Genomic DNA, 23843 nt, shown 5'->3' with positions numbered 1-23843 from the left:
ATATATACAATTTCAACATATAAATGGAAAGAACAAACAGTGAAAATAAATTGTTCAAAATTATAATCATCATTGTATTATATTGTTTTAAAATTTACAAAGCACTTCACAAATATCCCATTTTAACTTACAGCAACTTCAGAAGATATTTTTCATTATTATTTCCATTTTGCAGATAAGGAAATTGAGGCAAATAGAGATAAAGTAACTATGACGGGTCAAACAACTAGTAAATAACTGACACTAGATTTGAACTGAGGTAGTCTTAATTCTAGATCTAATGCCCTCTCTATTCCATCACCAATCTTCCTTAAAAAAAATTACAAAGAATATGCATGACCCTAAAGTAAAGATATAAGAAAACACTTCCTTTAACGTCTGTGAAGATATGGGAGGTACACAGATGTGGAACATTGCATATATTTTTAGATTTTTTTGATACGATGATTTTTGCTGATATTTTTCTTTCTTTTTTTTTAATTATTTTTTTTAGGGGCAGCTAGGTGGCACAGCGGATAGAGCACCAACCCTGGAGCCAGGAGTACCTGAGTTCAAATCTGGCCTCAGATACTTAATAATTGTCTAGCTATGTGACCTTGGGGAGGTCACTTAATTCCATTGCCATAAATAAATTTTTTTTTCAAATGATGTTTCTCTAGGGAGGAAAAAGGGGGGGGAACACTGGAGGAAATTTAAGGGATATTAATAAAAACAAAAAATCAATTAAAAATTGTTAAAGGAAAGGCAAAACTAAGGTGCTTCAATTTTCACAGCTACCCTCTCTCCCAAACTTTCTGATATATTTTCTACATGCAATCTATAAAAAAGATTCATAGATAGACCAAAAAAAAAAAACCCTAAAAAAGTTTCATGGGCAATATATAAGTGCCACCAGCAGCATGGAGGACAAACCAATTATGTATCCCAGGAAGAATGTAAAGAACTTTCAAGTCAGTTTATGAGAAAAATTTGGGAAATGATGCCATGAATTTCATAAATTACACAATAGCTCAAAAGTGCAAAAAAGTCACAAGACAATAGAAACTGTTTTCCCAGTTTCATTGTGTCTGAGCCATGTAGGACTGAAAAGGGGAAATGAAAATGTAATCTTGTGTTCTAAGGAAAAGAATGAAGTATTTAATATAACCAAGTATCTTCAAATGTTTTGTTCTTCACAATGAAAAATATTTTGGAGATAGCAGCAGAGGCATAATGTACTAATGAATAAATGGCATAGGCATAATGTAATAGTGAAATAGATACTTAGGAAACAAATAATTTTCCAACTGTCTTTCTATGAAGGATTATTATTTTGATGTCAGACTTCAAGCCTTTAGCTCATAGAATTATTCCATAAATTTGAGGCCTTATCACATCCTGCCTACTTATAGAAAGACCTAAGGAACTGTTTGAGATTAAAATAGTTCATATCACTGTCAAACCTGTCAAACCAGAAAGACAAAATAACTTACCTCCCTAAAAATATAACATATTGATAGAAAACTTAATTTTCTCTTTCCCATAAGTTCACAGTAATACCCTTAGCTATATACCATATCCCATTTGATCCTTACAGTGATTCTGTAAGGAAGGCATTTCAAAAGTAAGGATTAATAATATCTATATATTACCTTAGGATTTGTTGAGTGTTTTACAAATATTATCTTATTTTATTCTCACAACTATGGGATGTATTGTTGCTATCATACTCATTTTACAGAGTCTTAGAAGAGTTAAATGTCTTATCAAGAGTCACCTAGCTAGTATATGCCAGAGACAGGATCTGAACTCAAGTCTTCCTGACTCTAAGTCTAGTGCTCTATCCATTGTACCTAATTATGGTCATCTTTATTTATATAGTACTTGAAATATTTAAAGCACTTTATATATACATTATCTCTTTTCAGTCTCACAACAACCCTGAAAGACAATAAAGGTAATATTATCCCCATCTTACAGAAAAAGAAACCAAGACCCAGAGGCTCATTCAACTCAGTATTTCATCTCTAACAGTCATGGAAGTTTTGTAGTATAATTGGAACAAATTAATTACCTTTCATGTTGTTCTCTAATGTTGAGAATGTGGCCACATATGTATGTATGTAAAATTCATATACTTAAAAGTTTTCAAAATGATTTATATATGTTTGAGTAAAAGAAAGTATTAAACATTACAGTGCATAAAAAGTTAAAAGTGTCCTCCAAACGTGAGACAATGACTGTCCACAATCTCTATGAAGGCAACTGCAGGAAGTTCATTCTTTATGTGCCTCTTATCTGGATGACTGCAGTAGACTCAATCAGTTTCCCTACTTCCAGTCATACACACAGCAGAAAAATTAATATTCCTGGATCATGTTAAACCCTACCCTAAACAATCTAATCAAAAAACTTCTGGGGCTTCTAATTGCCCCTAGGATAAGCTAAAGGATCCTCTGCCTGGCAATTATAGGTCTATAAAATGTGATTCCCACCTATTTTTCCATTTTTATGTTATTCCCCTTCACAGAGTAGGCACTTAATGTTTACTGAACTGAATTGAAGAGAACAAATCAAGTGCATTCACAGGCATAAAGTGGTCAGGAAACAGCCTATGACTTTCATGAGAAGGCTAAAAGAGCATGTCAAAAAGGGCACACTGGAGTTTATTTTTTTCACTTTAGACTTACAGATGACTCCACACCCTGCCACATGTATGATATCTTATAGCCCTTCAGTTCTCCATCCTGGCGCTTAAGTGGAGGTTTTTTCCATCTGACTTCTAAATTATTACTGGATCTGTTCAGAAATATTGTAACATTCAGAGGTGATGCTGATGGAGCTGTAAAAGAAACAAACAAATAAAAACTGAAGCATTAAAAAGGAATTTCTTTTATTTCTTTTATTAAGTACCTTCTATGTACCAAACATTATGCTAAGCCCTAGGATACAGAAGCACAGATCAAGAGGCCTCAGAGGACCACCAGTATAATTTCCTCTTTTAACAGATGAGGAAACAAAGGCCCAGAGATGTCAATGCAAATAGTAAACATCAGAGGCAATACTTGAATGGGAAGTCCTCTGGCTCCAGAGAACTGAACCACAGAAAGAATAAAGAAAACTTCTTTTCCAAAAAAAATGCATGTTTATTGTCAACCAGAAAGAGATTGAAGAGCTATTTTGTGGGAAAACTGAGCTTAACTCATTTCATGAAGAAGGTATCCTGATTAGAATCATTCAAAGTAGTCAGTGGACTGTTCTCTGAGTAACTTGAATGGTGGTACTATATTTCCAGAGTTGAAGAGAAATTAATAGTTGTAGTTGGTGATTAGAAGGAACTCTGCATATAATCTTTCTCATTATGATATATGTTTAATATGATAATGTTTAAATACTTAACTATTTCTCTGAATTGTTTGTTATGCTGTTAAAAAAATTGTAAACCCAGCAAAGAAGACTTATTCTATAAGGGAAAAAGAAGAAAAGGGGGGAGTAGGGAGGGAGAAAGACAAAGAGGGAGGGAAGAAGAAAGAAAGAGAGAGAGATTAGAGAGAGGTACAGGCTCACAGCTAACTAATTAAAGGGAGATTGTGTGTCTATTTATGAGAAAATATTAAAACATATCACTTGATTATCTTAAAATCTGAGTAGAAAATTAATAAAGTCAAGTAGTAAGCAAGTTGAGGGGAGTGGGTTGATGTGGTTGTTAACTGGCACAGTTCACCTGGATTGGGTATATAGTTTAATGAGGGGATCATTGTCACTTAAAACTTACTCCATGCATATGCTAAATAAATACTATCTACACAGAGATACATATATATGAATATGTGTGTGTATGTTACAAAGAAAATATTTGGGGAAATACCAATAGTTTCAGGAGAGAATATTATTATTGCTCTTTAAGAAATCATGAGGGATGGGGTTAGAATATCTTAGAAAGATTTGCATGAACTGATTCTGAGTAAAGCAAGCAGAACCAGAAGAACACTGTAAACACTAAAAGCAACACTGGGTGATGATCAACTATGATGGACTTGCTCATTTCAAAGAAAATTATAAAAGACTTGTGATGGAAAATGCCATCCATATCCAGAGACGGAACTCTGGAGTTTAAATGTAGATCACAGTTTACTATCTTCAGTTTTTAAAAGTTATCTTATGTATTATGTTTTTGATTTGATTCTTCTTTCACAACATGATTAAAATCTATATATATTTAAAATAGTTATACATGTATAATCTTTAGCAGAATGCTTTCTGTTAGGGGGTGGGCAGGGAGGGAGAAAAATGTGAAACTCAAAACCTTGACAAAAAATGACTATTGAAAACTATATTTTCATATAGTTGGAAAAATAAATAAATAATATGCTTTGGGGAAAAAAAGTGAATGCCTGACCCATCAATTATGAAATCTGTGTACAACCAAAATTGCTATAAATGCTATTTTGTATAACTCTCAGATAGGTTATATACTTTATGTCTGTTGTTAAGTTACCTCCTTCAGTTGTACTGGACAGTATCCAAGAGCTCATTTGAGACCAGCCCACCTCATTCATGCAGGAAACACTAATGTTATAATTAGTCAAGGCTTGCAGCTGCTGAATTTGATACAAATGAGGGGATGCAGAGGTATTAAAGATCATGACTGATGCATTAGTCAATGAACTGACTTCCTTGACCTAAATGAAAACAAAAATTAGGACAAACATTAGCAAGTTACATGGAATTTTATCTTTAATGAACTGTGTTAATGGAGTTGGCACCTGATTCCCTTCCTCACGGCTGAAATGAGGGACCTGCTTTCCTGTAGGGCACACATCTTACCTCTATGAACATGAGTCACTCCCACTGGCTGATTCAGACTGATATCTGGAGGGGGAGAGTGCTTTTCATGTGCTCTGATAGTGGTAGACTACAGGGAAAGGAAGTTTGCTAAAACGACAGATGTGATGAATAGAAAAATGAGTGGGTTATTTTCCTTCCCCTTTTCACTCATGTTTTTATTATTTTACTATTCTCCTAGTTGACACATATGACCTCACATTCAAGATGACTTTGGAGTTTGGCATTTTGTTTGTTTGTTTGCTTTGTACATTACCCTTATATTGAATTTTTGAGAGAACATGAACAAGATTTGCATAGGATGGGCAGGCTTTGATGAGTTGAAATTTGCATTTATGGAGGGAACTTTCAAATCTATGAGATCACAGATCTTTGAGTATTTAAGAGAGTATTTTCTGTGTAAATAATGCAGTCCAATTCTGTGCAAACATATTACTTGTTCACAGACCAAGAAGAATATTAATGAATGAATGAGAACAAAAAAGTGAGAGGGAAGAAATATGTTGATGATCAACAGGCAAAACCATACACTGTGAATAAAAAGTTAGCTGGTCTTCAAGTCAGGAAAACCTGTGTTCAAGGTCTTCCTTTACTACACACTGGTCAGAGTGACTGGACAAGTCACTCCATATGAATTGTAATTTATAAGACAGTTGAAGATCTATATCAGTACAGGAGATACTCTAAGGAAGACAGGAAAGGGATTATTATCCCTGCTTCACCAATGAGGAAATTGAGGTTAAAAAAGGTCAAACAATATGCTTAAGTTTGCCTACTTAGAAAATGGCTGAAACTAAGCATTTTAACTCTCAGGTTAGTGCCCTTTCCAAGTTATACTAATTATTAATAAAATGCCAGTATTTTTTTTAAATTGGGGCTGTTATAGGTGTCAAAGAACTAAAGTCAAAGAGGGATAGGGAAGTTTTACACATATATATTAATAAACCTATGACTACATAAAATTAGACCACATATAATTATTAATATTATATATAACTAATCATGTGTATAAAATTAATAAGATATATATATATATAATTGACTCAGCAATACCCCTACTAAGACTATACACTAAAGAAATCAATTAGAGGAAAAGTACTTTTATCATAGCCAAAAACTGGAAAGTAAAGGGCTGTCCTATTGGAAAATGGCTAAAGCAATAATGAAGTTATACAAATATAATGTAATATTGTGCCATAAGAAAGGATGAAATGGACAATTTCAGAAGAAATTGGGGAGACACATATAAAGTGATAAAGATAAACAAAACAATCAGGAGAATTATTGGTTATTCAGTCACGTCTGACTCTTTGTGACCCCTTTTGACCATATTGTCCAAGTAACAGTTTGCCATTTCCTTCTTCACTGGAAAAGCCAACAGAGGGTATATATGACATGCCCAGGGTCACAAAGTTAGTAAGTGTCTGAGGAAGGATTTGAACTCAAGTTTTCCTCACTACAAGACTGCACTCTGTTCACTGAAAGAACATTATGAAGAAAAAAATTATTTAAAAAATTTTGAAAACTTAAAAATTCTCATCATTACAATTCAGAGGACTTGATTATGATGCATTCTACCTACCAAGAGGAAGGGCCCAAAATATGGAATAAAAGATACATTTTTGGACATAGACAATAAAATAATTAGTTTTTCTTGACCATGAATATTTATAAGGGCATTGGAGATGCAGAGTGGTCTTGGAAAATGAAGGAAGTTAGGGGTGAGGTAGCAAAAAGAAAAGGAGATCAATGAAGCATCTTTTAAAAAAATACTCCAAAAGGAACTGAGAAACCAGAAAAATTAAAGACGGGACAGTTTCAAATGCTACATGTTGAATTTATTACACAGTTAAAAGAAAAAGCAAGTGGCACATAATATAAATATTCAGTTTTGTGGCAATCTTCTTCTGTTATACTCTTTCCTCTCTCTCTCTCTCTCTCTCTCTCCATATATATCCATATATATATATATATATATATATATATATATATATATATATAGTGTTTATTTAGTTTTTTGTTTTTTTAGTTTTTTTTGCAAGGCAATGGGGTCAAGTGGCTCACCCAAGGTCACACAGCTAGTTAATTATTAAGTGTCTGAGGCCAGATTTGAACACAGGTACTCCTGACTCCAGGGCTGGTGCTCTATCCACTGCACCACCTAGCCACCCACCCCATGGTGTTTATTTAGAATAAAATAAATATATGAATTAAAAAAAGAAAATTATTTTTAAAAACAGCTAAATTCAGATGAACTGTAATGTAGATGGGAACAGGGTCAGGAGTCAGAAATATGTGGGTTCAAATTCTGCCCCAGAATAGGATCCACAATTCATCTCTCCTCTTTATACATTAGTTTTCTTATCTGTAAACTAAGGGGTTTGAACTTAATTACCTCTATGTCCTTAAAGCACCAAAGTTTTGATCCAATTATCTTATGATTATCATCAGTATAGGAAAATAAATGATGAAGCAGACTTCCCAGTTCTCAGTAAGAGAAGGAGACTATTTGTGAGAAGTATTACTAATGCTGTCAGGCAATTAAATGAATTGGTTGGATTTTTTGCCTCTTTTTGTTACAAAAGAATGGTTCTCAGAATGGGGAAAACTATATCAGGAAATTACTATATTGCAAAAAAAGTCATCACTAAGACATTAAAACTTTTTAAAGAATGAATAATAAAAAATTTAATCCACTAAAGGGTAATTTTAATAATCTCAGAACTCAGAAGTACTAACTTCTCCCTCCAGGGGTCTAGATGACACAGTTAGTGACCTAGGGTAAGTTATTTTGTCTTGGATGAACAGAATAATAAAAAATAATACTTAATATATATGATTCAGTTACTGCCTTATAAGATAGAATACAAATTCATCTATTTTTATTTTTGTTGTTTTGCAAGGCAGTGGGGTTAAGTGACTTGCCCAAGGTCACTCAGCTAGGTAATTATTAATTGTCTGAGGTCAGATTTGAACTCAGATATTCCTGACTCCAGGACCAGTGCTCTATCGACTGCACCACCTAGCTGCCTCTATTTATAATTCTTTAAAAGATTTTACCTATCATAATTTGGCTCCATTCCAAAATTGATTTTACATTAACTTTTTTCATGTACTCTATATGTCAGCCAAGTCATCCTACTTCTGTTAACTTGTCTTTTGTGTCTAGTCCTTATCTCCAGAATGCTCTTTTCTTCATCTTTATCTTTTGGACTGTCTAGCTCCCTTTAAGACTTGGTTCAGAGACCATCTCCTACCAGAGACCTTTTCTGAACCCTTAGTAGTTCTGAACCCTCCAATTACCCTACATTTATTTTGTATAACTTTTTAATTTCATTCCTTGTGTTTATGTTGTAATCTGTTTACCATGCTCAAATCACATAAACTCTAATTCTTTGAGGACAAGGACTGTTGTTTCTAAATACTCAGCACACAATTCGAGCTCAATAAATGCTTACCTAATTATTGAAATAAATTATTCCTTTTCTAGGTAACAGGGGAAGGAATGTTAATTATTTTCTATTTCCCAAACAAATAGGACTGTGATAGATTCATATTTTCTTCTTAATATATCTAGAAAATGATACTGGATTCCTGAAAGATGCCAAAAATAACTTGCAGATATGAAAGAAAATGTAGAATAATAGATGAAAGGAACCTTAGACATCATCTAGTTCAATCCCCTCGTTTCAGATATTAAAAAAAAAACTGAGGCCAAGAGAAATAAGAGCCTTGATCCATCAGAGCGGATCAAGTGCTGGTCCCAGAATCAAAAAGAATTGAGTTCAAATCTGACCTCAGGCACTTACTATGTGACTCTGAGCAAGTCACTTAGCCCTTATTTGCCTCAGTTTCCTCTTCTGTAAAATAAGGGCTTCAAGAGTACTTACTTCCCAGGATAGCTATGAAGATCAAATTGAGATGATTTTAAAGTGCCTGGCACAGAAAAAAGTGCCACATAATGTTTGTTATTACTAATCAGGCTCTGACTACAAATCCAAAATTTTATTTTCTATACCGTAATTATTCTTCTCTTTCCTTTCCTAGATTGAATACCTAAGCCACAGCTATAGCTAGGAATTTATGTGCAAGGAATAGGTTGCACAAAGTAGGATCTCTTGTAAGGCTAAGGGGACCCATCACCCTGTTGCAAGGAGACAGAAACACGTGGCTTGTAAAAGGGAGCAGGATAAGGAAAGGGAAACACTCAGACTAGTGTACTTTCTGATAGCTTCCTATTGTACTTATTTTTGCCAAGGAGGACCTACTGTTTCTATGCTATCAAAAGACTGCAATTGCTGTCAATGCCCTCTAAATTCCATACCCTGGGGCAAAGTCCCAATCACCTTACTCTAATTACGACTCTTCCCTGAACAAAATATTTCACAAGAGATCACTAAATTTGCTACTGATATATGCCTGTGCTCTCAGATGTCAAAGGTTCTTAATGGTACCTACTCTGCAGTATGTTCCAGCTTCTACTTGGTAACACTATGCCTTAACAACCCAGGGGAATTTTAAAGTCACGTAGCTCATTCTTCTTAGTCATATCATTGTAATTACTGTGTAGAGTGTAAAATAGCTTTATTCTTACTTTAGAATATCTAAATCTTAGTCCTACTTTAGAAGATCTAAATCCAGGTCAAGTTACTGTGAATTCACATTTCTGGAATTCCAAATGCCTTCAGGATTAATAAGGGAAAAACAGTCAGAGGCAGGCATTTCAGGAGAGGAAAGAGTAAAATCACTTCTCATGGCTGGCAGTATTTATGACTCATGCTCACATCAAATTATACAAAGCTGCCAAAATGTCGTTAGTTCATACTGACAAGCCATTAGAAGGAGGCACAAGAAATCATGTGTGTTTATCCCTTGGGGATTCCTGGCACTTGTCAGTAATCACATTTTGTTTTGGGACTTTAAAGGCTGTACCTACTTCCTGGTGACCAAGCATCAAAAATGAAATCAAAGGAAACATCTTTGTCCTTCCCCCTCCCACCCTAATTTCCTGAGCTGCATTTTCAGACACACATTTTTGGGGCAAAGGGAGGGGTTTTGGAGAACATAATATGGGATGAGAAAAATTCTGTAAGTCTCATCCCGATTAATATCCCAGAGAAAGAGAAGATAGGGAATTTCAAACCTGTGTGGGGCAATTAAAAAACCGAAATGAAAGATGTGGTTCAAATACCATGATATCTTTCATAAATCGGGCAAAGGAAATAGAAGGGCGTATCTTACTAGTGTTTTTATCTGAATCTCATCCAGAACATTCATTTGTTAACAAGTCAGAATCTAAAAGTGGAGTGGATTGGTCAAATTTCTCAAAACTATGCATAGTTTCTACAAGCATAAGGATACATTATTATAATATAGCATGAAAATATGGTAGGTCAAATGGAGCTAATTCAGTTTAACCCTTTAACCAGAAGAGGTAGAGAAGTGGTCAGGGTAGACATAGATTCATAAGACTATGTAGAATCTCATCTAGCACTTTATAGGATTAGATGCTGAGGACAATTTTGTGTGGTGTGGTCAGCAACATTCCCAAGTTGCAAGCAAAACTACAAGGTAGGTGACATTGTTTTTGGAGATATCTGTGCTTTCCCCCTTCCAGGGTCAGTGCCCTCAGTTTATAAATCCTCTTTCCTCCCCTACCAAGTCCCTATTCTCCCATAATAATAAGCACAACCATTAAAATATACATATGTGTGTGTTTTCATATACATACATATATATAAAATATAAATATTTACATATATATATATATATATATATATATATATATATATTCTTATCCAGTAGATATATACTTCTCACAGGCAAGGGATGTTTTTTTATTTTGTCTTTGTACCCCTAGCACACAATATTTTATACATCGTGGATCCTTAATGAATATTTGTTGTATTGGATTATATCAGAAGTTGACCTATTTTACCATTTTTTTAACCCTTCCAGGTAAAAATTGGTTGAAGCAGCTGTTGAAAAAAAAGTAGAAGAAGCTTTGTACAAAAACAAATTCCATCTGGCACCAAGAATTAAACACTGGGATGTCAACAGCCACCGAACTAGATGGAAACCATGGCACTAAAGTCAGCTGACATGGTTGGTATTGCCTAGGAAACTAAAGGAAGACATTTCAATTGGTTTTTAAAAATCTGAGGATCATGTAAATAATGATCTTCATATCAGCTAAATGAAAAGAGAAGGGTACCTTTCAGATGAAAAATATGTCCATAGGGAGACCTGAGTCAGTTGAATAGATAGTGTTGGTTTATATTAGAAGGTGAATATTTACTCAGGGTGAAGAGCCAGGAGACAACATGGAATAGTGAACAGAGTTCAGGAAGAGCTGGGTTCAAATTATATGATTGAAGTCATTTGACCTCTTTGAGCTTTAATTTCCTCATATGTAAGATGAAGTTAGTAACCTCAGTGGATTGTTAGGATCAAATAAGATAGTGTATTAAAGTGATACACAAACTTTAAAGGACAGTTAAGTGTCACAGTGGATAAAGTTCTGAGTCTGGAGTCAGGAATACCTGGATTCAAATCTGCCTCAGACACTTGCTAATGGTGTGACTCTGGGAAAATCACTTAACCATGTTTGTCTCAGTTTTACTCATTTGTAAAATAATGAGTTGGAGAAGTAAATGGCAAACCACTCCTGTATCTTTGCTGAGAAGACCTTAAATGGGGTCAAGAAGAGTTAGACACTGCTGAAGCAAGTGAACAACCAGAACACAAACCTTATGGAGTTGTATAAATATAATATTTATAAAAATGGCAATAAATCACAAATGGCCTTTTTAAGAAAAAAATACAATACTTCCAACGTCTGCATGATAGTTTTCTTTCTTACTATTGACACTTACATGAATACTACAGTTGATGAAGGGAGAATACCCGTCAAAGCCTGGCACCCATGAGATCAGGAGGGTATGTGCAGTCTTGTTCTTGATACTGACTTCACTTGGTGCAGAAGGAATGGCTAAGGAAAAGAAAAAAATCATAAACTACCTCAATGACAACAATTCAAGTTCTTTAAAAGCAATGAGTCTTCAGAAAGGTAGGGAGTTACTAGAAAAAAATGTCATTACACAGTCAGATAAACATAGGAGGAAGAAGAATGAAAAAGTCAGAGAGAAAGCTAGTCATAATAGTAAAGATTTAGAACTCTAAAGGATCTTACAATTCACTCCTTCAATTGCATCATTCACTGACAAGTTAGCTTGAGACCAAGAAAGTTTGTGTTACAAAAATTGTAAATGACTAAGATTCAAATGTAGGTCTTCTGATTCTATATCTACCAATTTTTCTACCACATCACTTAAAAAGAGCCAAGGTTCCTGGGGAATTTTTCATCCCTTTTCAGTTCTTCTATAATCATAGCCTTTAAATCTTCCAGGTATGCCTGGTAAGAAAACAAAATTTTTATTTTTTAAAATTTTTAATGCTGGACTAAGCCCATAATAAAAATTCATATTTATATACTTATAAAGCATTCTCCTCACAAATCTGTGAAGCATTTTATAGATAAGGAAACAGACCTAAGGAGGTTGCAACATTTGTCTATTATTATACAGTTAGTATCAGAATTGGGCTTCAAACCCACTTCTGACTTGTGTTGCAAAGATTATTTGAAGGGTTAGATTTAAAGTCTTTTTTTTAAGGTTTTTTTCAAGGCAATGGGGTTACATGGCTTACCCAAGGCCACACAACTAGGCAATTATTCAGTGTCTGAGGTCGAATTTGAACTCGGGTCCTCCTGACGCCAGGGCCAGTGCTCTATCCACTGCGCCACCTAGCTGCCCCTAGATTTAAAGTCTTGAGGGGCAGTTAGGTGGTTGCAGTGGCGAGAGCACTGGTTCTGGAGTCAGGAGGACCCGAGTTCAAATCCAGTCTTAGATACTTAATAATTCCCTAGCTGTGTGACCTTGGACAAGTCACTTAACCCTGTTGCCACAAATAAAATTTTAAAAAAACCTTTAACCATCCAAATTGAATTGGTCTCTAAGTCTCTGCTTTCAAAAAGTACAGTTATGTGAGTAAAATAAGCTTTCTGTTCAACTAACACAACATGAGGTAGAATTCAGTCTAAACAATTGACTGATAGTTTATTTGCAAAGCTTCCCTAAATTATTCCATTTTGGAGTATTTATTAGCCTTCATGCCTGAAGGTGCAGTGCACACAAAATTATAAATTTGACTCTGAATAAAGAGGTTAGCTGGGAAAAGATTTTTAAAAGATATTAGTGGAAAACTCTTTTTTAAATCACCTAATTAGGGTAGAATTTACATAAATTCACAGCTGCAGCATCTTTTCTAAGTACTAAGTAAGGAACATCTGTAATTTCCTTACATATGTTATTTATTACTTTAAAAAATTCTAAAATGTTTGAAGAGCATAAGTTTTATGTCTTTACAACTTATCTTTCCCTTTTCTTGCCATGAGTCAGTCTTACTCACTCATGGATTCTTAGAATTCCTAATATTTCTCATGGAAATTACAATAATGGGATATGGAATCAAGGAAGGAAGGAAGTCATTCAGTCCCTCTGTCATGAACTTTCAGTTTGATACTTTCATGGCAAAAGAATCTTCTGAAGGGCTCTTTAGAAACCTAGACTACACTGGTTTTTTGAAGCTAAAAGTATTGGAGCATCCTTATTCCGTACCCTTTTAATTAGTTGTATGATTGTTACTATTCCTACTTTTTCTTAAATATTATTCTAAAGATAAATTATATTAACTTTTAAAGGGTAATAAACATTTACTTTAAATATAGTAAACAAAATACTAAAAGATGATAATCTAATTAAACTATAAGGTACCTACATACCTCAACTTGGGTAAGATGCTTTATTTTTCCAGGACTCCCAGTTTTCTGATGCCATTCTCCCTTTTCTGGTTTATTATATATTACTCCATTTCATACATTCTTACAACCAGCTAAACTAACCTTCTTGCTATGTCTCATATCTGATACTCAGCTAGATGACCCAATGGATAGAGCTCTGAATTTAGAGACAGGAAGACCTGAGTTAAAATCCAGACTCAGTTACTTAAATAGTTGTGTGGCCCTGGGCTAGTCACTTAATCCTGTTTGCCTCAGTTTCCTCATCTATGAAATAAGCTACAGACAGAAATGTCAAACCACCCAGTATCTTTGCCAGGAAAACCCCATATGGAGTCATAAAGAGTTGAACATGACTGAAACAACTGAACACTATATATAACTCCTACTTCCCAGTGTTGGCGAGGAGATATATTGTAAAGCACTTTGTAAACCTTAAAGTGCCATATAAATACTAAATCCTATTATTTTATTATTATAATATTTTATCTCTATATCTGTGACTTTGCCCAGTTTGTCCAGTATGCCTGAAATGCACTTCCTTCTCACTTCTGCTACTTAAAATCCCTAGTTTCCTTAGCTCAAGTGCCTTCTTCATATGAATATTCTTCTGTATCTCTTTTCTACTAATGCCTTACCCCACAAAAAATTAACTTACATTTATTTTGCATAGGCATATGTGAGTAACCAGACACAGACTACTGCCTCACACCAGTTATTCAGACATATAATTATTCACTAGGTTTATTTGTCCATACCAATATATACTCACACATACAAGCTTGAGTTTCAAAGAAGAACAACCATAAAACTATACTAAAAGCCTCTCAGGATCCTAAGAAGTAAGTCTATTTTTGAAGTTACATTCTCCTTCCTCACCTCTATAGTTTTTGAATCCTCACCAGCATGCTTTCTTTTATACAAACACATACGCTTAAAATGATGTCACTTTAGATCTTAAAACTTAACCATGTACTGAAAAATAAGGTGAAAACAATAATAACAAACATGATATTCAAATAAAGTAAATGCAGTAATAATAAATTCCTTACAGTTCACAAGTAAACAGATATTGATTCAGTATCTATGGAGGAGAAACCTGGAAAAGGATTACATGAAGAATCTATGTCCTCGAGTAACTTAAAACTGAACTTCAGGCCTTGATATCATTGAAATATTCAAGAAAATTTATATCACAAGAAGTTGCTAAATGCTCCCCTTCTCTTCCTCACTACTCTCCAGCTGGGAAAACTACTTTAAAATTGAACAAATGATTTATAAGCTTTTTTCAATTCACAATAACTCTTAAAAGAGAGGTGAGAAAGTTTTAACAAAGTTCATAAATCTGACTCTGAGCAAGGAAGATGGTAACCCTAGACGGCTATTCACTTGTCAAGACTGCATCATTCAATCAGCTGGTAGCAAACATAAATAATAGTGAAGATACCAGGTTGAAGCTCTGAGCAAACCAGAAAACTACTTCAAGTACCAGAATGCTATTATGACCAATCAGCTTGAAGCAAATAGAACTATCATCAAAAATCTTAATTCCACACTCCAATTTTTCCTGTTAGAGCAAAAGTGTAATAAAAAACAAAACCACATGCATTTCTGAGAGGCTTCACCTCTCTCCTACTTCAATATGGAAACTCATTGCTGACCCGTTTCAGCTGATTATTCCACCTTCCACTGTCTTCACATACCCATCCTGCTTTTTATTTTTAATCTCTTTCAGTATGTTCAATCTTTACTCTTATTCACCACTTTCAGTAACTAAGATTAGAGCTTCCTGGTCCTCATAGACTCATTTTTCACTTAAGTGGTTAAAAACTCTCATATTCTCCCTTATGAAATTAATGGTTTATATTTAATTGTCCCATTGAGTCCAGTTATTTGTTTTGTCACTTTGTGAGTTTTATCCTCTTAACCCTTAAAAACAGTTACATACAAATGAACTGAGGGATCATAATATCCTAAAGCTCCAATTAAAAAGGTTCAATTTAATAGTGTGTGACAATTACATTTCTTTGGACTTGAATTTTAGCAGTTTAAATAAAGTTCTTTCTTTGCCCTTTTTAAACCATTAAGCTGGTCACCTTCAAAGGAAACATAACTCTATATCAGTAGTGTCAAACTCAAAATCCAAATGGATACTCATGGGCTATATACTGACTTAGAAAACCACCACTTAAAATTAACTATGTTTTATTATTTTCTACTTAGTTTTGTTAAATATTCCCAATTACATTTTAATCTAGTTCAAGTTTTTTCCTACTTCTTTTATCGCCAAACTATTGATCTATGAAAGAGGAAAAAAAAATATATTTTGTGATAAAGTCACTCTGAAGTCCTGGAGTATGACTTTGGAGGAGGTTCAATAGATCAAATCACAGTTTTAACTATACTGAAAACTCTACAGTTTGTTGATGCTACAGAGAAATCTGCTTAAGTTAATGGATCTTTTGAGACTTGGGCTCTAAAACACAGTACAGCTATTGACCAGGTGGCTCTTTTTCTTCCTCATGCCTCCTAAGTGAAGACAATCCTCAAGGGGGGGATGCCTTTTCCTCTTTTTTCCCTCTCTAAAACCCCTCCCAAGACTACTTTATCTACTGTCATAGTCTCAATGATCATCTCTAAAAGGATGCCTCCTAAATCTATCTTTGATCACTCTCCTGAGATATAGACTTACATTTCTAACTCCTAAACATATCTACCTCAATACACTACCAGCACCTTAAACTTAACATGTCCAAACTGAACTCTTTATCTTCCTCCAAAATCTTCTCCTAACTTCCTTTTTTTTTTCTATTAATGGTATCACTATTCTTCCAAGTCACTCAGACACAAAAATCTGAGTCAGCTTCCTCACTATTATTTATTTCTGTCATCACTCTTTCTGTTCTCACTTCAACAAAGTTCCTGCCTGCTAAGATAATAGCGTCCCCACTTTATATCCCTGTCTTCAGTATCATCTCCTTCCATTTCTTCCTATCCAGAAGTTCCAGATTAATATTCCTAATTCCTAACTCTGTTAACCTCACTTCTCTGTTGAAAACTCATAATCATTTTCTACTACCTACCAAATAAAATCCAAATTTCTCAACCTGGCATTCAAATCCCTCAACCTGATACCAATTTCTTTTTTTAATCTTATCTCCTACTACTTCCCTTCACCCCAGCTGTATTACAGGACTTCTTGCCTTTTCTTCTAAGCATATACTTTACTTTCATACATTTCCAGAACAAGGAATTTGCATTTTATCCTGGAGATAATATCCCTTCCTGTCTCTCTCATTCTCCAAAGAAATCCTATGTCTCCTTCAAGGAGTTCAAATGTTAGTTACTTTATATTCTTACCCCATTCACTCTTTGAACTTTTATAGGATTTTGAACTTCTCCAAATTTGTTTTAGGTTATTTGTGTGCTCTAGAAAAAGGTTTGAAAAATACATCCTCCATGGATTCCTGTTCTGCAGAAACACTGAGCCTTAATTATATCATAAGCAACTAATTATCATTTAAGAAATTTTTTGTGCCAAAGTTCACATAAAAAAATACTATAAAGAATCATTTGGTGTATCCTTCCTCTTTATACCCTTCTCCCATTATTCTACATCATGTCATGCTCTAGTATGACTACCTGGCCTAACCCTTGTCCCAACACTGATTTATGTCACTCTATTTTCTCTCTCTTGGACTGTAAGCTGCTTGAGAGCAAAGACCAGGAAGTTATCTCTGTATTTCCCTCAGAGGCCAGTAAAATATGAAGAATAAACTCTACATAAATACTTGCTGAATTGTCATAGCATCACAAAATGATAGAAGTAGAAATTATGAGATACTGAGGTCTTTAATAACATGGTTTGAATATCAATGATTTTATGATTCTCCTTCCATCCTCTAGACCAAAATGGACTCAGCCTTCCCTGAGTTTTTAATACCCTTTTGTACCTCTCCATGTTGTATTAATTTTGTGTAGTGTATTTAAATGATTAGATAATTAGTTCACTTGAGGTTGTGATTAGAATCTGGGTTTCTTCTAAGTTTAGTGCTTTTTTTCTCCTCTGTAACATTCTGCTTCCAACTGAAAATGCAATAGTTATACTGATTTAGTCAAAAATTATCAAGTTGTCAGGGGCAAGGTTCAACAGACTGTGGTTTATTTTTAAAAACTTCCTCCTAATCTTACAAGTACCACAAAAGGAAAAATCTTTTTAAAAAAATATTTTTATTTGTGTTTCCAACAAGAAAAAACTCTTAAGAAGACATTACAACAGAAACATGTATGACAATGTACATTTGTGAGAATTATAGATGATTTGCAAAGAGATTCAATGAAAAGTGATTACTGACATTGAGAATTTCTTTTTCTTTCAAGTTTAGGGTTTATGTAGCTTTCATCCACGATTACATAGCTGCCCTATCTCCCTACAAATTTATAGGTGGACTGGAACCTGAGACAAGTCCTATTATGCTCAGAGAACTTCTAGTCATTCTTAGCTATCATGCAATGCCAGCCCAGGGGAAATGGGGGTGGGAAGTAGAGAAGGGAAGGAGTGCAGAGGATTGAGAAGGGAATAACTTACTCATTTTCTCTAATTCATCCTCTCAACCTCAGGGAAAACCACTGGCTGCTCCCTTATTCAAGTCCTTGGTTTGCCCTGGCAAACCACACAAAGCCTATTCTGTAGAGTCCTCAAAGAGCCTCTTCTAGGAATAAAGTTTGAGTTTTTTCCCTGTGTGGCTAGGGAAGAGGGTGTCCTCCCTCTGTAGCTTAAGGCAATATGCAAAGTAAGGAAAACATATACAGAATATTATCTCTCCCACTTACCTTTTATATTAACCTGTCCTTCCTTGGAAACAGTTAACCCTTTATCATTGTGAGCTTCACAACTAAATGTTGCTGGTTCAGCAAGACCTATGGGAGAAAGAAGGTCAAGAAGAAATGAGCAGCAAAGCATTATCAATGCAAAACTGAAAAGGGATCTTGTCCAACTCCCTGAAAAAGAGAAAGGAAACAAATTATGGTTTATTATCAAGAATATAAAACTCTAGCTTTTTTTTCTATTCCTATCTTTGAGAGGGGTTTATTCTCTCAAATCCTAAAAAAAACCAAAAAACAAATTGGTTTTGAATAGCTTCTGGTTTTCAAAAGAAGTTAGCCTCAAATGAAACATTGCCCTCAAGAAAAGGGGCACTATCGGTCAAGTTCTATTCTGAAGAGTTTTCTTCTGCCAAAAATGGGAAGAAAATCTTGTATAGTCAGACCATTTGTGTTTCCCTGACACTGTGTTTTTGAACAGATAGAATGAATAACAAAAATACTTCATTTTGGTTTCCAAACACTAAACGGAAGGGTGGGAGGTGCAGGCTCCAGTATTGTGAACAGCCGCAGCCAGCTTGAGTTCCCAAGCCACAATGTGTTCTGATAATAGGACAAAATAATGTTAAATTTGGAAAAACTCACAAGTATTAAATTCATCAGAAAGAATTATTTTATAGGACAAGTTATCTGTTTTGTGGAGGTATTGACACAAGCAATGAGATGTTACTATATAAACCCAAGGTTTGGTTTTAAGAGTCTCACAGAAAGAATTCCACACAAGGAATTTTCCAACAGTTAAGAGTGCCACCATTTAGAATTATTTCTCTATTCCTCTCTACTGTGTCCCTGAGAAGTTCAGTGGGAAGTTAAGAAGAAAATGAAAAAAGGACACTGTTGCTACATGACCAGCACTTTAAAAAGAACATTGGAGCTTGTCCCAAGAATGGCAGCTAGGATGGTATAGGGTCTTTTAACTGGGCATGTGACCCTGGAGATCCCTTTCTGGAATGGGGGAAGTAGCTGACCTCCAAAATTCATTCCAAGTTTAAGATTTCATGAGTCTTTTTTCTGACTTTAGCTATCTTTAAGGAAGGACCAGCTTCTAGAACATGAGTGGGAGGCCCAAAGTTGCAGCCCAGTTCCAAGAGATAAGTGGGTGTTTTACTGAACAACTGTGAGACAAAAAAGCTGCTATGGAAAGAAATCAGGCCAAATTGGCATGAAAGAAGGGCTATGCCTGTTCAGAAGACAAGAAATCAAATCATCAGTAGGCACCCAGAAACTAATAAGTATCTGGGAGCAGTGCTACAGTGTCATTTTCCCAAAGAAATAAAAATATCTCTAAGGCAAGTAACAAAGAGGAAAAAATGGTGATTTGAAGAACTTTTGTTTCACATAGCCCACCCAAAGAATTAGAGAGGTTTCTACAAAATGAATAAGATTATTTTTAGACTTATTTATAAGACTGTCTTAGGTGTTAATGAAGTTATTCAAGAAAGGAAGGCACTGGCAAAAAATTCTTCCCTTATTAGAGGAGGACCTAGCAGCAAAGGTAACTTGGTGATTATGCTTTAAAGGGTACAGTTTTTCAATTCTAGATTGAACTAGATGGTCACTGAATGTCTTCCAGCCCTAATATTCTGTGATTCCACAAAATGAAAAAGTAAGGCTGGTAAGGATGAGAAAATTTGGCAGAAAATAATTTTGTTTTCCTCTTTATTTTCATAAAATGTGCAGAAGATGAGGACAATCTAAAAATTAAATGACATTGACCTGAGACATGGACAAAAATTTAGAATTATCTAACAGCAGATTTTAGAATTAAAAGGAATTTCACAAGGTGCTCTGGTCCAGACAGTTCTAAGTGACTTAAGGACCCAAGACCTAGGAAACCCATTTCATTGTAATGATCTCTAGAGTTTCATTAAGTACCCCTCTTCATTCCTGAATTTGATGCCATGATACAATTAATTTTTTATCTAAAATTAACCCTCTTTTCATATAATACATATCCTATCTCCTTATTTGGTTCCTTTTGGAAAAAAAACTTCACAATCAATAATAACCAGGGCACTTTATGTGAAGAGTAGCTCTGAAACAGTTTTTTTTTTTAGGTTTTTGCAAGGCAAATGGGGTTAAGTGGCTTGCCCAAGGCCACACAGCTTGGTAAGGCCACATTTGAACTCAGGTACTCTTGACTCCAAGGCCGGTGCTCTATCCACCATGCCACTTAGCTACCCCATCTGAAACAGTTTTAAGAAACATTCAGTAATAGGATGTCCCCTTGACAATTAGACTTGCTGAGAAAAGTCAAATAATATTTTAGGCTTATTTTTCTTTTGCAAACAGAGTTAGATCTATCCCATAGACTATAGGTTAAGCAATCCTATTGATGAATCAGATAAACAATTCTTGATTTTGTGTTTAATGAAATAACCAAGAGATAAAAAAGTCATTTCTGTTTTGCTATGACCTAGAACCTAAAAAGATAAAATATAGAGCTTGAGGTCACAAGTAATTGAATGCTTACTAAAAGAAAAAACAACCCACTGTTTTAAATGTTTAAATGTGAAATATTTTGCTTTGGGTGTTTTAAATTACATCATTAGAGGGATAATCTCACTCTTTCTCTGAAAGTCAAAAACAAGGGTCTTTGGGGAAGGGAAGAAAATAAGTATTAAGAGCCTTTTATATGTCAGACAGTGGATTGTATTTTTTTAAATTTTTTTTTGCAAGGCAATGGGGTTAAGTGGCTTGCCCAAGGCCACACAGCTAGGTAATTATTTTAAAAATACATATTATCTTCTACCAACCCTGTGAGAAAGCAAGGTGCTGTTAGGATCCCCATTTTCCTAATCCTCATATGATGAGACACATAGAAGTTAAGTGACCTGGCACAGATAGGAAGAATTTGAGTAGGATTAGAATTGAGGTCTTTTTGATTCCAGACCTAGTCCTTTATCCATTGAACTCCTAACTGCCTCCTTTAGGTACCATGACTTTGCAAAGAAGCATGATGGTCTTCAAAATCTTCTCACAATAAAATAAATCTTTCTGGATGTCCAAAAGTTCCAAAGTACCTTGGATCACACCACAACATATAGGGAGTTTGGTGGACAAGACGTCAAAATTTAAATGGTATTAAACTTCCTTAAGGGCATCTAGAAAGAATGATTATTTAAAATGGTAAATATTAAAATGGTTCCATTCTATTCCCTCCCCCATCAACAGCCTCACCTCAAGTAAGTTCCTCCATGGCCTATCCCTGCCCACCACAGGGCAGGGTCCCAAAATCTCTCTCCTTATAGGGTTGTGTCCTCCTCCCATAAATGAACTTCACTTAAAAAGTTGTTGAGGATGAGTAACATGGAGTTTATCCAGGTAACAAAACTACTAGTAATGACTCTAACAGGTAGTACAGTGAGGAGGCATAGGGAGGAAAATTGGAGAAGATATATCATATACTCTGGCAAATATAAAATAAGGCAGAGTATGACAAGTATAAAAGAGATGGGGCAACTATATGTTCTGGAAATAACTGAAAAAGGAGAAAGCTTTCACCAGAGGGTATCAAAAAAAGCTATGTGGAAGAGATGATATCTAAACTGAGCCTTGAAGGCAGATGAGGATTGTAAGAGGGACAATGACAAAGGATTGCATTTTAGGCATGGGGACCAGCCTATACAAACTAGTAGATACATGTGAGACAATATTAACAATAAATAAAGATAATGACAGTAATAGAATTTACGTTGAGCTTTAAGGTTTGCAAGATGCTTTATTTATTAACTCATTTGAGCCTCACAGCTCTAGAAGGGTGTTTTTTATTATTATCCATGATTTACAGAAAAGGAAACCAAGACTGAGAAAGGATAAGTGACTTGCTCAGGGTCACACTACTAATAAATATCTGGAGCAGAATTAGAACTCAGTTCTTTCTGACTCTAAAGTTTAACACCCAATCCTTTGTTCCATTTAGTTGCCTAGAAAAGTCATACATGACAGTCAACTGTACTGGAAAATCTATGGAACAGATGAGAACAAAATCAGATAATAGATTTAAAGCTGGCAGAGGCCTTAGAGATAATCCAGTCCAACATTCTCATTTAACAAAAACAGAACAAATCCTCCTATTCACAAATCTGTATGCCTGTCCAAATTTGTCCAAATGATCAGAGCTCATGAAGCATTTGTGTTTCTCTATTCAGTTCTTTATTCTAGCAGATTAGAAAATCACAATTCTGGAGCAATAATATCAAATTACTAGAACTTTAAAATGTTTGCTATATACCGGAATTTTTCTCAAATAAGGTTCATCGAATATCAAAGAGGCTTAGTTACTTATATATCAAAAGAACTTTCACCTTTAAGGCAGTGCAACACTTTACTCATAGTACTAGGGCTGTTCTAATGACTTACTCAACAAAATATGAGTATTGAAGGTTCCAGGATTTCAGGGTAAGAAGAAGATTTTTGTTTATGTTTTGTTTTTTAATTCATTGACAGGTTAAGAGCCTTTATTTTATATCTAGCCGAATACTTTTATATATTATTCTCTATGGAGAAAGATATCAGAATTCTTCTTAGTGCTGATAATTGAGTCCCAAAAGATCCTAACAGACTAGAATTTTTGGCTCAATTTAATGGGATAAAATTTAATAGGGATAAATACTTTTTGTCAAAAAATAAACTCCACAAGTACAAGATGAGAGAAGCTGTTGCTTGCCTGAAAAATATTAGGACATTTTAGCATATTTCAAACTCAATAAGTCAACAGTGTGATATAGCAGCCAAAAAAGCTTATGTAATCTTAGATTGCATTTAGAGAAGTGATGTTGAGAATTTGGAGAGTAATAGTACACTGTATTAAATCCTAGGTCAGACCACAGTTAAAATGTTCAGTTGAGGGTGCCACATTTTAAGGACTTGGATAAACTGTAGAGCATCAAGGAGGGTGACCAGGAAGAGTGGAAATCCTTGAGATGAGTATCACTTTAAGAAACTAGGGATATTTAGGTTAGAGAAAAGAAGACTTAGAGTGGACAAATATTGAAGAGGATTGAAGAGACTTTTTTTTCCTATTTGATTCAAAAGGTAAGACCACAAGCCAAGGAACTGATCAAAACTATAAAGAGGTCAATTTAGATTGTATGTAAAGGAAAAACTCCCTAACAATTGTTTTTCAATTGAGTCTGACTCTCTCTGATTCCATTTGGAGTTTTCTTGGTAGAAATATTGGAGTGGTGTGCCATTTTCTTCTCCAGCTTATTTTATAAATGAGGATACTGAGGCAAACAGGGTTAAAGTGATTTGCTCAGGATCATAATAGCTAGTA

At 34.7% G+C, this 23843-nt stretch overlaps 1 protein-coding gene across 1 annotated transcript in view; it reads right to left on the bottom strand.

The window, feature by feature from the left end:
- Positions 1-23843, bottom strand: part of MERTK (MER proto-oncogene, tyrosine kinase) — a 118095-nt gene that overhangs the window by 42281 nt on the left and 51971 nt on the right. Inside the window, exons 5-8 of the mRNA XM_074209278.1 lie at positions 18515-18601; positions 11700-11815; positions 4478-4661; positions 2670-2821 (exon numbers count right to left, since the gene is read on the bottom strand). Coding sequence (XP_074065379.1) covers positions 2670-2821; positions 4478-4661; positions 11700-11815; positions 18515-18601 — 539 coding nt within the window. The remainder of the gene's footprint in view (positions 1-2669; positions 2822-4477; positions 4662-11699; positions 11816-18514; positions 18602-23843) is intronic.

The sequence above is a fragment of the Macrotis lagotis genome, chromosome 1 (genome assembly GCF_037893015.1).
Source record: "Macrotis lagotis isolate mMagLag1 chromosome 1, bilby.v1.9.chrom.fasta, whole genome shotgun sequence".
Taxonomy (NCBI): Eukaryota; Metazoa; Chordata; class Mammalia; order Peramelemorphia; family Peramelidae; genus Macrotis; species Macrotis lagotis.
This window is presented reverse-complemented; position numbering and strand designations above follow the sequence as displayed.